This window comes from Siphateles boraxobius, unplaced genomic scaffold (assembly GCF_051911475.1).
Source record: "Siphateles boraxobius isolate OS27281-9 unplaced genomic scaffold, OSU_SipBor_1 90, whole genome shotgun sequence".
Classification (NCBI taxonomy): Eukaryota; Metazoa; Chordata; class Actinopteri; order Cypriniformes; family Leuciscidae; genus Siphateles; species Siphateles boraxobius.
Window position 1 is genome coordinate 824,973 of NW_027509220.1, and position 17,664 is coordinate 842,636.

Below are 17,664 nucleotides of genomic sequence, written 5' to 3' on the forward strand. Positions count from 1 at the left end.
GAAATCCAAATTTCATGATATCTTATTGCTCAGATAAAGGACATTGTATATGTACGTATTTCATGTGTATTTAAAAGTATTTAATATTTAATTTTTCAGGTCATACAATAAAGCCAGTTCTTATTGCAGTTTTCTGAGCCATTTTTGCAATTACAACGGGTCTCAATAGGTGCGTCTCAATCCGCTCCCTTCCTAGGTTGTGAATCAGTATATTGTGTAATTTGGGCACTGGTAAGGACATTAAGGCTCACTACACACATTACGACACGGATGACATCATTACTGGTATATATGAACAAAAGCAGAACTGATATATTTCTGACATTACTTTTTAATGTTATTTGAAGTATATTATGATAAATACTTTTCTTTTTACATTTCAGCCGTAAATAATTTATAAATGTTAGCTAGATTATGTTCATTACCTGCCTAGCGATGTGACCAGTGCCCTGACTACTGAACTAGAGAGCTGATTGAGACGCATCCAATGTGATTTATATGAGTTCCTATCAGAGTTGTGGGACATAATCTAACAGCAATTCATTTTCAGCAGAACGTCTATTGATTTTTAACTTAAAATAAATGTCAAATCTAACATTTCCTTTTGTTTTTAAGTGTGTGTCTGTGTTATGTAATAGAAAAATCATGTGCTTAAGTGGAGCAAATACTTATTGGGATAATTGGTTCTGAAACAAAGTAAACATTCATGGTCACTAACATAAATGTAAAGAGGATTGCTTTGGATCTGTATGTGGAAGCTTGTTATTTAATATTACCACTCTTATCGTGGTCGTATGATAGCCTACTTAAATGTTGCGTCAGTGCAAACTAAATAGCTGAGACCTTTGCTCCTTGCTTGCATATAAAAGAACACTTTTAGCAAACGTCCTTGAGGAAGACTATATTCTCATTTTCTTTCCATCTCCATCTTAAAGCTCCTTTAGCCTTCCTGTTTGAGTAGATACATAGATTTTGGACTTTTTCAGTTTTTCAGGATGTGGCTGCTGATTGTTTTGGTGTGCGTCCTGATTTTGGCTGGTGGAACGTACTGGTACCTGTTCGGCAAGCCCGGTCCGTTCTCAGTGGAGTCAGTGATGCCTCCGGGACCTTTGGAGCTGGACCAGAGAAAGAGAGATAAAGTGCTGAAACAAGGTGAATAACCAGACATCAACCAGACACGCTGAATGCTTCTTTGCCCTGAAAACGGCCTGAGAATGTTTTACGCCTGTTCTGATAATCCGCAACATTTTAAAAGAGGATTCACAAGCTCATTTAAGTTAATCTTCAAATGTAACACATAACCACTTTTCTGCTGAATAAATTTAAGCTTCTATCTCTTCATTGTCATGTTTAAAACATTATAAGCATCCTAGTTAACTTAGGAATATTTGAAGTGAAGTGTTAATAGTTCAAGATGCCAAGAAATGGAAATTGCAATCATCTATTCTTCCCTATTGTTTTAGAATCGTTTGATATTTTTCCAAAAGCAAAATGGCTTATATAGATTGTTTTTAAAGCACATCCTCATAAATTAGAAAGTTGCCAGATGAAGGGGAAGTTAATGTTTTTGATAAAAGATTATGAGGGCATGTGATTATTTTTTTTTAAATACTAATGTGCAGTCATTTATAATAAACAAGAATCGTCACTTTTTCATGGAGATTTCATGGTGAACACAAAATTGTATAACATATAAATCCAAATCTGTATAACTTTCTTCCGTAGAACAAAAACTGTAAGAGTACTTATGGAAATACATTAAAAGAATATACTTAAATGTGAGTTGAATGTAACGTTTTTGAACACGGCATGTCATTTATTTACATATATTTGCAATAACACATTTGCAATTATGAAGATCCAGTTTAGCACATTTATATCAATTAACACTCTACAAGTGTGCTTCAGCTGTCTTAGCACATCAAAATAAGTGCACTTTTTTGACGAAAAACAATTACTTTAATTGGACCTTAAAATTAAACTTTAATAACCCTTTTTAATAGTGCTTTAAAAGTGAGACATTTTTCCTTTTGACAAATAAAAAGTCTCTTATACATATAACAAATGTGATATCCTGTTTTACCTTAAAAAAAAGTATAATCAGCTAATATATACTGACACAGAATGTAAAGACTGTTTAAGATAATCTAATTATGTAACATTGATAATGCTATTATAAAACAATTAACATGCGTGTCAATGGCTTTATCCTTATCTTAATTCGATTATCCAGTTGTGATAACACTTGTACTCAGACAAACTCTTATTTAAAGTGTTTTAGGGCTTACGATAATACTCATGTTTATAATAGTCATGTTGACCCCTTATCAGGCCTTTTCACCCACTGTCAGCATTGAATGCTGTGAGTTAAACCAGATCAGGATTGGAATATTAATTTCCAGTATCAGTCACTGTGTTTCTTGTTCTTGGTGCAGTAAAGTGTTACATAAGATATGAACACTGTTGCTTTGAAGGTTGTTTTTATTTTATTTTTTATAAAAAGTGAGTACAGTAGCTTAAATTTATGTCATGTGCTGGGCTCTGTAGTACAGGAACAGATTTGTCAAAAATCAACAGATAATGAATAACAAAGTTAAAATGCATCTGCGAATTAGCTATTAAATGCAAGTTTATATTTAGGCCTATATATTAAATAATGTTGTCACATATTGACAGAGAAAATAAATGTATTATAGGATATCATAACATTCTCATTGTCACTTTAATGTGTGGGCTAATAACTTAAAAAAACTGGCTAGTACAGTGCACTAAGTAAGCACACTTCAAGCACTTCCGTCACTGTAATATTTTGCAGTAGTAGTAGTCAGAAAAGTGGAATCTTTAGCATTTATTTGATAAATAATTAGTCAAAATTAAATGTTATAAAGGTATATTATTGTTGTTGTTGTTTATTGTTATTATGATCAGTCATTTATTTCATCATTTTAGCCTCATTTGCAAATGAAAATGCCCTCCTGATCAGTGGCGCCAAACTTCCCTTTGCGCCGCCTGGTGGTCATTTTGAGTCGTGTTTACCACCACCAGCAGTGTGTGATTTTAGCGGCAGCTAGTGGTGAGGTTGTGAATTGCAACCAACAAAAGTTACGGTGGCCGACAGGAGAAGATGTCGTCGTCTGGGACAGCAGAGAGTAGCCAGTTCAGCAATGAGTTTTTTTTACAAGGATAAATTAAGAAATTACGTTTACTTAGTTATTCAGTAAAACTATATGTTATTGCGATTATTATTGTTACTTGTTCATCATTGTGTCAGTGTTTTATTCGCTGAACTAAGCTTGCTTCCTTGCACGAAGAGCAACATAGTAACGAAATGCGTTTAGGGCCACTGTAGAAACATGTCGGCGCATTTCAATGTAAGGGAACCCGCGGTGTGTGTAGACAGAAACTGCTCATTCTAAGGTAATACAAATACAGCGGTTCATTAAGTAAGGTCTTTATACACCACTGAAAACTTATTTTTCAAGGTAGGGATGAAACTGTAACGCAAAGTTGAGAGTGCTCATGTTGCCCAGAGCAGAAAAACATTAGATGTCGGATGAAAAGATGCACGAGAGACGAGAGTTGTCGTATTTTCCCCGCGTTTAATAAAACCACTCAAACGTCATACTCGTCCGCATACATGGGGATCGAGCGAGAAAAAGTAGGCTACACAAAAACAAACATCCAACTCTGGTCACAATAGAAAAAGGAAATAAAAGAAAGAATACAAAGAGAGTCGGCAGAGCGGTTATCTCCTCTCCTCACTCACTTGTCAAAATCTAACTGACACTCTACGCACATGCGCAGTTCTCAGTTTAACTCAGATTGCCATAAAACACAAAGTGACCGTTACAAACGGGCTCTGTAGCGCTGTGTGTTCGCTGTCGGCTACGGTAGAAACATGACGACGCGATATGTCGAACTCCATAGAAGGGGCGCCCGCGGTTATGGAGATATAAATGTCTCATTCTAAGGTAATAAAAACATAACGGTTCATTATGCAAGGTCTTTATACACCGCTGAAAACATAGTTTTGGATCTTATATTGCATTTATGTCAATAGATCCTCAGAAATATTGCACATTGCACATTTAAGAGGGATTTTGGTTGACTACATACTGTACATGTATATTTACTTACTGTATGTATTTTTAGGATTCACCAAGGAGAAGATTCCAAAGGATCTCGATGCAATTATAATAGGCAGTGGGATCGGAGGGATGACGGCTGCAGCCACAATGGCCAAATCAGGGAAGAAAGTCCTGGTTCTGGAGCAGCACGACGTGGCGGGAGGATGCTGTCACACTTTCACTGAGAAGGGGTTTGAGTTTGACGTGGGTATGGACCATACCTTACTTCCATAGTGGTTTTAAAAAAGAGACTTTAATAAAGATTTTAAGTTCTGAACCAACACAACCAGCTTCGACCTCAATCACAACATTGTGATCATGTTATTTTGATGAATATATTGAATTATTAAATATATATCACATTTTCCGGAATTTAAGATGTGAGCACGAAACGTGAATATATAATGCAATTAAAGTCGGCATTGTGATAGTTTTCTCCCTTTGGGGATTATGTGCAACAAACTTCCGCATTCTGTAAAACAGGTCGCATCGCTTCCGGTTCATGTCTTTTGTATGCATTTTGTTCTATGGTTTTGTTAACTGTTTTACTCTAGATGCCTTAACAGAAGCTACCAAAGATGAGCATTAAGCGATGTCCATCGCATGCGCAGATTGATAACTAAAAGTTTTTACTTTATTTTTCTCAACACCAACATTCGGATAGTAAAATTGAATAAAATGCCTACAGTAAAAAATAACTAGCTAGGTTAGCTGATTACCTTAAAAGTTCACAGATATCACCATCAGTTCATGTAACGTTCGTTCATCATAAAGTCTATATTGTGTCCTATCCGATTGAAACGGCTTCTGGAACAAGGAAAAGTTGAGGGCGGGGCTTAATTTTGTTAATTGGGAGTTGATTGGATGGTTGTGGTTTGCTATTAGTGGATCTCATGTGAGTGACAGGTTGCCACGCCCTCGTGCCGCCAGTCAAAACGTCATCAGAGAAGAGGTTATTTTGACTAAAGTTTACGATGCACATGAATTAAAACAAAATAAAATGATGTGCACGGATAAATCACTTGTAATTAATACTGCAGAACTCCATTTTAATTTCATTGAAAATTTAAGAGTAACAGCGACTTCTCAGACTGTTGGATCAATCTTGAGGATTATGGGTACGGGTATGTCTTAAACATATTTTTGTTACTAAAGTTGAAAATTTTTACTTCCAGGGGGGATTTTTACATCCAGGATTGTGTTAGAAATATAAAAGCAATGTATGTGAATAATATCATAAGATGTTTATTTTTTTATTTTTTTTATTGTAAAAGGACTTCACTACTTCGGTCAGCTGCATGAAAACGGTTTGCTTAAGGTCGCTTTCGATCAAATCACTGAGGGTCAGATGGAGTTTGTGGAGCTAAAGCAGCATTTTGACAGTATTGTGATTGAAGACGGAGAGGAACAGAGAGACTACACCATCTTAAGTGGAAAGACTGAGATGGAGCAAAACCTGAAGAAGCAGTTTCCCGACGATGTCAAAGCTATTGAGGAGTTCTTTAAGATCATGAAGGTAGGGCGTCCATCATCTCATGTTTCTAAAGGCAAGCTCACACGAGACCTTTGGTTAAGAGGCAGTCCCAACCAGCAGCAGGGGGGAAAAAAACAAACTATTTCTCATGAGTTCATGCGAGAGATTAGATTAGACAGAGATTTTTGCTGCAGTCACGCCATGTTGTAATTTACTATAATTACGAGATGACAACATGTGACATTCCACTCTGAGCTGTTCCCGGACTCTGAATTATTTGTTTCAATCACAACACTATCTGCAGCGGTCACGTGGTACAAGTCGGAGCTCTCAGAAAATTCCCACTTTACAAGTTGTTATTCCGTGTTCTACGAGGATGTGAACTTTTTTACAAGTTGTAATCTCGTAATTCTGGTAGTTACAACATGGCGTTAACGTGCCTTTTGATTACAAATTTGTTTTCGTTTATACCATCTGCACTGTGATTGAGTTCACCTTGACGTTGCATCGCACACACTACAAGATCACATGGCAATAATGTCAAACAGGTTTGAAAATATTGCAGCGTCTGTGACTGCGTGAGACTGGCACTGGCAATTCAGGAAAAAAAAAAAGTGAGATAAAAAGTCGTAATTTTATTCCATGGCAAAAAGGGCTTCCATATGTTTATAGGGTTGGGAATTGAATATCGATTCCAATTCTGGAATGGGATACTTGTTATAAAATTTTAATTTCGATTCCTCTTATTGATTCATGTGTGTGCATCAATAGGACTTTAAACCATTCAAGCACAAGAAGACCCACGCATTGTTTTCTGTGTTTCACACACATCCAAAGCACACACACAGAAAGCCGCCTCTCATAATGAATAGTGTGCGATACTGAACTGAGTCATTTTCTGTTTCTTTTTGCTCTTGAACGGACAAATACACACAAAAATATGTCAAAATATTCTCGTAAACAGCCTGTTATATCTTAAGTGAATGTAAACAGTTGAGAAAGAAAACGCATGTGTAACAGTACATTGTATCTGTGCAGCTCTTAAAGTGACGGCAGCATAATGTTCCTGCTACCATCTCTAATGTCGTTGATCAAACAACAAAAGAAAATTCACTCGCTGTTCTTGCCTGAATATTTTTGTAACTATACAGTATTTGTAATGCAAATTTTATTATACATTTTATTATCATTATTTATTATTATTAATTTATTATATAATTTGTTTATAAAGTGCAGTGTTAATTTACATTTGATTACAGTTTACAATTACAATACCTGAAAATCTTAAAACACTGTTTACGGCAATCATATCTTTGTTCAGTTGCATTTATTTGTGCAATTACTGAGGATTTAGTCATCTTTAATAATGCTTGAAATTCATATTAGTTAGGCTAGTTGTTTTTGCTGAGATATTTCTAAAACCATAGGCAAAAGTTCCTTGTGTAAGTGTTCTTTAGCCTGTTGGGTTTTTGTTCATGGCGTTCAGCTACATTGAAATGTTTTGCAATAAGATTTCAAATAAATTTGAATTATAATTTTTTTCTTTTTACCTTACTGGAATCGAAATTAGGAATTGATAAGCGGAATCAGAATAGCTAAAATTCAAACGCTCCTACATGTCTCAGATCAGCGCTTTGACCGCGATCCAGGGGTTTTGTAGCAGACCTGGGAAATCTGTCGGTGACAGCAAAATCCGGCCAAAAGTTGTGTACTGTGAGCTTGCCTCAAGCCAAGCCTGGGCCTCTGCCAGTTTTTCAAATGACCGGATGAATTACAAATCCTATTATGTGCTTACATGCCAGTTGGACAATAGTTATGTCACTTAATTAAAATTCCTGATAATAAGGTGTATTATGCGCCATGCATTTAAATACTAAGTTGATCTTTTTTTTTTTTTTTTTTCTTATCTGAACTTGTCTTGAGTGATCATTCTTCCACATTTTCCCTGTCATAAAAGAAAATAAAAAAGTAAAATAAAAGAAATAGTACCCTGTATTTGACCTTTAAGCTGATTCTTCCTGTCTTCTCCTCTGTATTGTCCACAGATCACAGCGAGGCAGGTTGCTCTTTTAGGCATCATAAAGCTGATTCCACAGTGGCTGGCTCTCTTTCTGATCAAAAGTGGCATCGCAGACTTCTGCTCATCCATCTTTCGTCTATCAGAATCCAATGCCACAGAGGTCAACAACAGACTGACAAGCAACAAGGACTTGCACTTGGTCTTCTCATACTTCTTCTATGGTGAGGATTTCTGCACATTAATTATTGTTGTGCACTAAACACAACAATATGCAAATAACTGTTTTGCCAGCAGTAATAGTGTTTTAGCCCTTGTATTAGGTTTAAAGTCTGGGTATGATGTATTCAGTGTATATGTATGTACATGATGTGGATTCAATACAATTCACAAAGAATCACACTATGAAAAACGAACAAGAAATCAGGTAAAAACAGAAAGTCTTCAACATCTTTTCACTCTGCAAAAACAGAATGAGAAGATAATTTTTAAGACTATATATAAAAACAAATTTTAAAATATTTATTCACAAATTATGAATATTATAAACAGCATTAGAATGCATTTAAAAATAATTTAAAATGAAATGGAAAGGCACTTTTTTCTTGTGCTTTCCTGAAGCTCAAACAGTAATGCATGGCGCTCACAATGCCAAGATAATGAGTTTGATTCCCAGATTTTTTTTTTTTGTATGCAACTGATAAAATATATCACAGTGTATAATATTTTCAGATAAAAGTGTCTGGCAAATGTCTTTGCATATGCCTTTAACCATGAAACATGTGGTTAAATTGACCCACAAACATCACAATTGTAATATAAATTTCTATATGCACACTAGAGAATACCCATAATGCACTGTCTGTGAGAGTCTCGTCGAATGAATTCCCACGTTTGACTAGAAGTTGCCATCCGTCCATCGTACAAACCACTGGTCCAATGTGGCAACAGCGTAATTTCACAAAATAATTTTTTAGTTGATTTTTATATTGTTTTATTAAGGTTTATATTAAGAATTCGAGATAAATCTTTTCATTACTACTGGAGCTGCCAGTTTGCTACGTTTCAAATGATTATTAACAGCAAACACAAAAGCGGCAGCCCTTCCGGTACACTCAGTGTCAGAATTCACTCTCTCGTTTTCATTCACTCTTCAAGTGGACTATATTAGTGGACTAATGAAGGGAATAGTGAATGAGTGTAATGGGGGTGATTTGGCACACAGCCCTAGAGAAGTGTTTCTTGGATCTCTGCTCCAGGTGTGCCTCCTAAAGACTCCAGCTGTTTGATCAATGCTCTGATGCTGCACCACTTCAAGCGTGGCGCGTACTACCCTAAAGGGGGCGCCAGTGAGATCCCATTCCACATCACTAAAGTCATAGAGAAATATGAGGGCCGTGTGCTGGTCCGCGCCCCCGTCAGCCGAATCCTGGTGGATAAGAAGGGAGCTGCATATGGTGAGTACATATAAATACATTCAGTTTTTTCTAATTAAGCATTTATGTAAAGTATGTATTTAATGCGGTTTGATTGACAGGAGTGACGGTGAAGAAAGGTGATGAGCATGTGGAAGTGCGGGCTCCTGTTATCATTTCCAACTGTGGGATTTTCAACACCTTCCAGAAGCTCTTACCTCCGGAAATACAAGTCAAACCAGGTGAATATTATTCTGTGTGCTTTAATGCAACATCATCGAGTGTAAAACCGCTCTTGATTGACTAGATGCGCTGTTTTCTTGTATTTCAGAGATTCAGAGTCGTCTGGATATGTTGAGGCCCGGTAAAGCCTCGTTCCTCCTGTTCTCAGGGTTTGATGCGACCGAGGAAGAGTTAGACATCGTGTCCACCACCATCTGGCTCTTCAAATCCAATGACATGGATGGCATGTCAGTATATTAAAAAAAGATACTCTACAGCTACTTTAGCATTATAATACTGTATATTATATATAAATTAAGTCCAAAGGCAAGAAATACAACCTGTTTATCATAATATAAAAATAATTTAATTCTATGCATTTGGTAATAACTATTCCTAACTAAAACAATAACACATTTTTTTGCTCTAAACCAAAATCATGGGTCAATGATTCAAATGATTCAAGTAAACCCTTGAAGTACACTTAAAAAAAAGAGTATATATTATGGAAATTATATGCTTTAAAAGAATATACTAAAATGTGAACTGAATGTAATCTTTTCAGACACTTGAAAATGTATTATAGTTTAAAATTATATTAAATGTAGTTAGTTGAACTTAAGAGTGCTTTTCTGACGCATTTTAGTACATATTTTTATTTAATTTCATAATTGTCTTTGAAATATGGTTAGTGTACTGCAGTGCACACATATATGCTAAACTAATATGTGACCCTGGACCACAAAACCAGTCACAAGTCTATATTTGTATATTTGTGGCAATAGCCAACAATACATTCATTGTATGGGTCAAAATTATCGATTTTTCTTTTATTCCAAAAATCATTAGCATATTAAGTAAAGATCACGTTCCATGAAGATATTTTTTTTAATATTCAGTAAAGATATTACATTTCATACTGTAAATATATTAAAAAATAAGTTTGTGAGTGGATTCAGCAAAATCGTAAAACCTTTAAAGGCGGTTTTCTCAATGTTTTGATTTTTTTTTTTTGCACCCTCAGATTCCAGATTTTTAAAAATAGTTGTATCTGCCAAATATTGTCCTATCCTAACAAACCACACATTAATGGAAAGCTTATTTATTCAGGTTTCAGATGATGCATATATCTCAATTTAAAAAAATTGACCCTTGTAACTGGTTTTGTGGTCCAGGATCATATCAATTTTATGTAATTTATATTAAACTTCTATGTCATGTATTTAAATAAAATATACATGGTACTCAAATAGTGTATTTAAAATATATTTACAATAATTGATGTCAATAATTTGAAATTATTACAAAGTGCACTTTTTAAAAGTGTTTTAGGAAAGTGTGCTCTCTTTAAGTATGCTTGCCTTTTTTCATTAATATTATATTATCTACAAGTACAGTTTTTTAAAAATATACTTTTTAGATTTGAAGTACACTACACGTGCACATTAAATACAATATAGTGCGCATTTTCAAAAGCAAATGAAGCATAGATTGGCAAAACTACATGAATCACTTCCACTAGGTAGTGCTGTTGACTAAACCATTCTCGGACACGTCCCATCTTTCCAGGCCTGCTGCCTTCTTCTGTCTCGACAGCTTCCCTGCTCTCAGTCCAACAAACAATTCTTATCTTCCTGCCTGTGGGAAAACATAATTCCAGGCCTTTCCAAACTTTCCTGTACTCTCATGTCGTTTTCTGATAGAGCCATGTGTCTATTAGCACATAAAGTATATCATGTGAGACTGCAGTAAAATGAAAGTCCACTTTCACCTGTAGGATGGATGAGTTCTTCGGTATGAGTAAAGACGAGGCGCCAGAGAACATTCCCATGATGCTCCTCACTTTCCCCTCAGCCAAAGACCCCACATCAAAGATCCGTCACCCAGGTAACATCTTAACTGGCCATCAACTTGTCAAGGCCAATGATTTTTTTTAATAATTAGTAAATATTATTGCAATTTAAAGTAACTGTTTTCTATGTGAATATAAAAATGTAATTTATTCCTGCGATCAAAGCTGAATTTTCAGCATCATTACTCCAGTCTTCAGTGTCACATGATCCTGCAGAAATCAGTATAATATGGTGATTTGCTGCTCAAGATACATTTCTAATTATTATCAATGTTGTAAACATTTGTGCTGCTTCATATTTTCTGTGGAAACTGTGATCAATGTTGTTCATGATTCTTTGATGAATAGAAAGTTCAAAAGAACAGCATTTATTTACAATAGAAATTGTTTGTAAAAGTATTTACTGATTAATTTAATGCATCATTACTGAATAAATTTATTTATTTCTATACTTAATTAAACGTATTACGTTTTTTACTTAAAACAAGAAAAATGTGTCACTTAATTTTAATATATTATAAATACCTAATTTTCCTTTTTCTCATGATTTAGAGATGTTTAGACATTTTACTGAAAAACAAGAAAACAATATTTGTTTAGAAAATACTTTTTTGCAGTGTAATACTGGTTAATATTTTTTGGAAACCATGAAACTTTTTTCCAGGATTCTTTGATGAATAGAAAGTTCAAAACAACAGCATTGAAATTTTGTCAATTTTGATCAATTTACTGCATCCTCAGACAATTAATTTCTTCTTTAAACTTTCTTCTCTGACCTCAAACTTTTGAACAGTATAGTGTAGGTATGATTTTAATTGCCTGTATGAGACTGATATTAAAATAAATAAAAAGCACTTCATTATTCACACAGCTAATGTTGGGTGAGAATAAGAAAGGTACTTTAAAGTATCTTTTCAAGACACTTTTACATTTATAAAGTTTGTGTTTGTCGTTTGTACCTGCATAATCATGCTAATTTAAATCATGATTTTGTTGTGCTTGTTAATAATGTCATACCATATTCTAACAACATACACATTTTCCAGGCAAGTCCAGTATGACCATCCTGACCATGGTCAACTATGAATGGTTTGAAGAGTGGAAAGACACTCGAGTGAGGAAAAGAGGCGACGATTATTTCAACTATAAGATGAGATTTGCTAACCATCTCTTTGACTGGGCCTGCAAACACTTCCCGAAACTCAGAGAAAAGGTACTTGGAAATCTGTTATTTTAACATGGAAAATGAGTGAAAAAGGAGAAGTGTGTAATCTTTTCAGTGTTAAAATACTTTTGTCCTATCCTGTATAATGTGCAGAGTCATGTTAGCCAAGTTTTCATAGGTTGACTGAAGAGTCTCAACAAGGATCCATTAACAATTGAGACACTGATAACTGAATTACCTGTGATACGATTACTAGGTTGAGCATTGAATCGTAGCTGGTTTTTATCAACACCATCTCTGTAAAATATTTCATTAGTCTCATGACCACCCATAGCCCGTTCATTGACTTGCTAAAGAGTGGGAATGTTTTTCATTATTACCTGGAGAAAGTTCTCATAGCAAAGTTCTTTTTCAGTTCTAAAGAATCTTTAAACGATTAAAGGTCATTAAAAATGTCAAAATAGAACATTAAACCTTTTTTTCTTGGAGTGTACTTAGGATTTAGTTTGATTCACTTAGTATTAAAGTTCATAGTGTGATGTAGGCCTGGACTTGATTTGTTCGGTCGGAAAATGATTGGATTATTGAATCTATTAAAGATTATAAGGGCACATGAATTTAAAAAAAGAATGATGTGCACAGATAAATAATTTATAATAACCACTTAAATATTTAACGTATTCTCATCCTTTGGCGTCATATGTGACGCCATATGACAAAACGGCGAAATACTACGCACATGGCACCCTTTATCGTCAATATAACACGCACTGTGATGGGTAGGTTTAGGTGTGGGGTAGGGTCTGCGTCTCATATTCACGCTAAAGGATGCCAGTCAACTTTATGACGCCTTGGGTTCGCGTGTTATATTCACGCTTAAGGGTGCCATGTGCGTAGTATTTCACCGTTTTGTCATATGGCGTCACATATGCCGCCAAAGGATGAGAACGGGCTCAAATATTCCATTTAAGATCATTTTTTTTACATTTTATAATTTCCATTAAATATTTTTAATGTTTTTGAAAGAAGTATCTTTGCTTCTGCAATTTATTTAATCGAAAATACAGTAAAAATGGCAATATTGTAAATAAACTTTGCCTATTTTAACATATTTAAAATGTAATTTACTCCTGTGATCGCAAAGATGAATTTTCAGCAGCCAAACCTGTTCATTTTGATTTCATGATGACTTGAGCTGAACTGTATATTTAGCTTTGTTTTCTGTGTCTGCAAAATAATCAGTACTTATTGCATTTTTATGGGCAGAAATTCTGCAGCCTGGACTGGGCAGTCAGAAAGTGAGCGGGATTGAGTGTTCAGAATGATCACACTGTCTCTCTCTCTCTCTCTCTGTGTGTGTGTGTGTGTGTGTGTGTGTGTGTGTGTGTGTGTGTGTTTGTGTGTGTGTGTGTGTGTGTGTGTGTGTGTGTGTGTGTGTGTGTGTGTGTGTGTGTGTGTGTGTGTGTGTGTGTGTGTGTGTGTGTGTGTGTGTGACTCAGCTGGTGTATCAGGAGGCAGCAACTCCTCTCACAAACACACACTACCTCAGCTGTAACCAAGGGGCCATTTACTCTGCTGATCACAACCTGGACCGCTACTACTCTGAGGCCATGGCTCGAAATCGATGTGATACTCCCGTCAAAAACCTGTATTTGTCAGGTAAAGTGCTCCTCTGGCTCTTTACTGTTTACAAACTGTGGACTGCTTAAAGGGATAGTTCACCCAAAAATGAAAATTTTGTCAGTAATTATTCTCCCTCATGTTGTTCCACCTCGTAAGACCTTCGTTCATCTTCGGAACACGAATTAAGATATTTTTGATTAAATCTGAGAGCTGGATCACTCCTCCATAGGCTTCTAAGGGATTGAAACTTGTTCCCCGAAAAGTTATTAAAGACATCGTTAAAATAGTCCAAGTGACTACAGTGGCTCAATCTTAAGTTTATCAAGCGACGAGAAAATTTTTTGTGCGCAAAACAAACCAAAAATAACGACTTTATTTCAACTATTCATTTCCTTCTCTGTGGGCCTCTAGTCAGTTAGCGTAGTGTGATCGCATAGAGCAGTGTTTCCCAAACGGGGTGCCGCGGCACCCTGGGGTGCCTTCTGGCGAGAGCAGGGGTGCCGTGTAAAAACTCCATTAAACATTTTAAAATTGCTAAAATGTGTTAAAAAATAATAATCTCGCATCGTCGGAAGCGTCTAATAACAACAAATAATGCACACAAATTCATAATAAAAAATGCAAATCATACGTTTTCTGCGTTCGTTGAATTGCGATTTCCGCATGATTTCATTCTCGTGCTTCATTCCCAGCGTCCACACATAAAGCTGCCTCTTTTTCATGGCTTGTTGCGCTTACGGTCAAATACACACGAAACATTGTCACAACGTCCGTCTTGCCGCATATTCACAAACACATCGGTTATGTCCGTGCTGCTGTCAACGGTAACGCGTGCGATTAATGTTTTTCAGTTTAACGTGTTAAAAAATATTTAAACACAATTAACGCAGCATCCGTTTTTTTCTGTCATCCTTTGGCTAGCGTTACATTATATAATCACGTTCTTATTCATGCAAATGCTTTTAAACCATGCAACCGCGAAAAGACAAAAGAGAACGCGCTGTCTGTGAATGTCCTGCTGACACAGGACGACGCGCATCGCGTGCCAGAATCGACTTCTCTTTCGTGCTTGAACGAATAATAACACACAGTTATGCCAAAATGTCCGTTTTGTTGAGTATCCTCATGAGAGCAGTCTTAAATTAGTTAAAGTCTTAAATTAGAGTTGTGAGAAGATGGGACGCGTGTGAGATAAACAAGTGCAGCAGTGACAACAGAATCAAAGAACAGGTAACAGAGAAAATTACTCACTGCTCTTGACTAAAGAACGCTTGTAGCTTTAATAAGGGATTCATCTATATTTAATTTATTATTTATGCAGTGAAGACTGTAAAGTGTTTGATAACTTCATTCAATTTCTGTGTATTTCCTGACATCAGTAGCAGTACTGGTATCAGTGATACTGGGCTTCATTCATAAAAAAGATGCCATTAAACAATTATTTAAAATATACTGTCTTTATGTTGTTTATACATTAATTTGGAGATTAACTGTGAAATTATTACATTATAAAATATATTAAAAACAAGCTATCTTGTGCAATTATAACAAAATTAGCCCAATATAAAAACACAAATATAGGCCTACACTGAGTGAGCAAACATTTTGGTGAGATTTGCAATGGTAATTGAGCAATGTTTTGCTGAATTATGAATAAAAGCCTTAATTAAATATGTCATCATGTAAAGTGATCTCTGGAGAAGAAATTAATGATTTCCTAGACTTTAAATGGATGGACAAAAAAATTGATAATATTAAAAAATATCTATATGACAGTAGGCCTATATACGGCAGCTATTCCCTGTGGTATTGAAAATCAATACATTTCAAGGTATAGTATCAAAGTAGTATCGTGACAACATAGTGTAGGGTGCCACAAATTTTTTTACATTTTCAAAGGGTGCCTCGACTGAAAAAAGTTTGGGAAACACTGGCATAGAGCTACGTCACACGTAGGCTCACTATTGGCCGATGCTGGTCATGTGTGTGATGGGTGTGTCGTATAACAACAGAAGCTTGTAACGCTATTACACTAGTGAACTGACTAGTGACTCATGATATATATATATAATCTATTCTCAAAGTTGGGTTGGGATCATAAAATAGCTTTTTCGAATATCGTTATATTTTCGCGCAATTCCATGTGTAGCCTAGTATATTTGACATAATTGACACTGCGCCTACTGTCACAGATCGCGCAGCAGGGTATTTTCCTGTCAGGGACACAAGGCGTATACTTTTACATGTTACGTTGGGCGACGTTCCTCTTATAACTTTATTTTAATGCAATTACATGTTGTTAAATGAGTTTATTCCAAGCATGCTGTATCTTTTTATGGGCATGAGCGATACTCAATTTACAAATGAATCACTCTTTTGAGTCGATTCTGTTCAAAGACTTCATCAAACAAGTTGGCCGATCTGTCTAAATCGGTTCGCGAATCAGTCTGAATGATCTGTTCATTTCCTCACGCACTGAATCGTCTGAAGTGCGTTCAATCACACTCGACTCGGATTCGTAACAGGAAGATCAAGAGCGTTGGATGAAGTGGCCGTGGTTCTACAGTTTAGTCTAGTGAAAGCAAATCTGCAAACGCATTATATTTTTGCCAGCGATGAAGATCTTTATTAGTTGAACATCTTCGTAAGCTGTCTGTGAATGAATGATTCCACAGGACAATACATTCGATTTCATTTCATTCAGGTATTACATTTTACAACCAAACAGATTATTACGCCACGATAGCACTACTAAAAAGTATGACATTATCCGTTTTTTGGACATATACATTAATTTATAGGCTACAAAAAACGCTTCAGAGCGTCGGCGCACTGGCAAAGGTTAACAGGTTAATCTAGATTAATCTAGATTAATTCCAAGATGACAGTGAGATTAATCTAGATTAAAAAAATTAATCTATGCCCACCTCTAATATATATATATATATATATATATATATATATATATATATATAATGTGCATAGCTATAGTTACTAATATGCAATATTTAGCAACAAATATTTCTGCCACTACATTCCATTTAAAGATCAGAGCATTTGAACTTGTTTTCTGTGCATTACAGGCCAGGACATGTTTAGCTGTGGCATCGCTGGTGCATTGCATGGTGGTCTTCTCTGTGCCGCCACCGTCCTGAACTACCGTGTGTACATTGACCTCATGCTAGTCAAGAAACAGCTCAAGTGGAAGAAAGCAAAGGAGACAGCGAGACTGGCTAAGCAGAAGAAGCAGTGATGAAGCGGTGCTGCCTCTGCAGTTTCCCAGGAGAACTGAACAGGTAATGTTAATAGTGCGTTCAAGTCATGTGTCACGGATTGAGCCAGCATAACAATCAGCACTCGTTCACAATCACAGGAATATGAACCTGTCACGACCTCACCAAGGACCCTTCACCCTGGTATCATCTTCATCAGACTGTTCATCAACTGTGTGCTTGTTAAACTCCTCAGTTATTGTAATATAACTATGACATGTAACGATAAAGTTTAGAGTTGCTTCATAAATGAATGAAGAAAAAACAGTTAATTAATTCGGCTGAAGATCATTCCTGTCATTAATTAAGAGAAGGTTCACGGCCATCTTGCTCAAACCAAAGTGACTTGAACACACCTGACGTTGTAAACACGACTTCCCAACTCGTAAATACGAGCTTCCGCACCATAAGTACTGAAATAAAAACAAATACATATTCTACAGAAAGAGAAGAAATATTTATAAAAATGGAAGAGCAGCCCTTAATTGTTACTTTGG

General features: G+C 35.8%; 1 protein-coding gene across 1 annotated transcript; it reads left to right on the top strand.

Annotated features, from left to right (window-relative positions):
• The first annotated feature begins 995 nt into the window (after positions 1-995).
• LOC143733135 (inactive all-trans-retinol 13,14-reductase) lies at positions 996-17,400 on the top strand. The gene is made up of 11 exons (XM_077224711.1): positions 996-1,152; positions 4,153-4,335; positions 5,402-5,643; positions 7,647-7,842; positions 8,878-9,075; positions 9,156-9,275; positions 9,365-9,503; positions 11,033-11,142; positions 12,154-12,320; positions 13,772-13,931; positions 16,979-17,400. The coding sequence occupies exons 1-11, from the start codon at positions 996-998 to the stop codon at positions 17,146-17,148; spliced, it is 1,842 nt and encodes a 613-aa protein (XP_077080826.1). The 3' UTR covers positions 17,149-17,400.
• The last annotated feature ends 264 nt before the right edge of the window (positions 17,401-17,664 follow it).

Coding starts and splice junctions, on each gene's coding strand:
- LOC143733135 (XM_077224711.1), top strand. CDS start 996: ATGTGGCTGCTGATTGTTTTGGTGTGCGTCCTGATTTTGGCTGGTGGA. Junction 1,153..4,152: donor AGATAAAGTGCTGAAACAAG/GTGAATAACCAG, acceptor ATGTATTTTTAG/GATTCACCAAGGAGAAGATT. Junction 5,644..7,646: donor AGTTCTTTAAGATCATGAAG/GTAGGGCGTCCA, acceptor TATTGTCCACAG/ATCACAGCGAGGCAGGTTGC.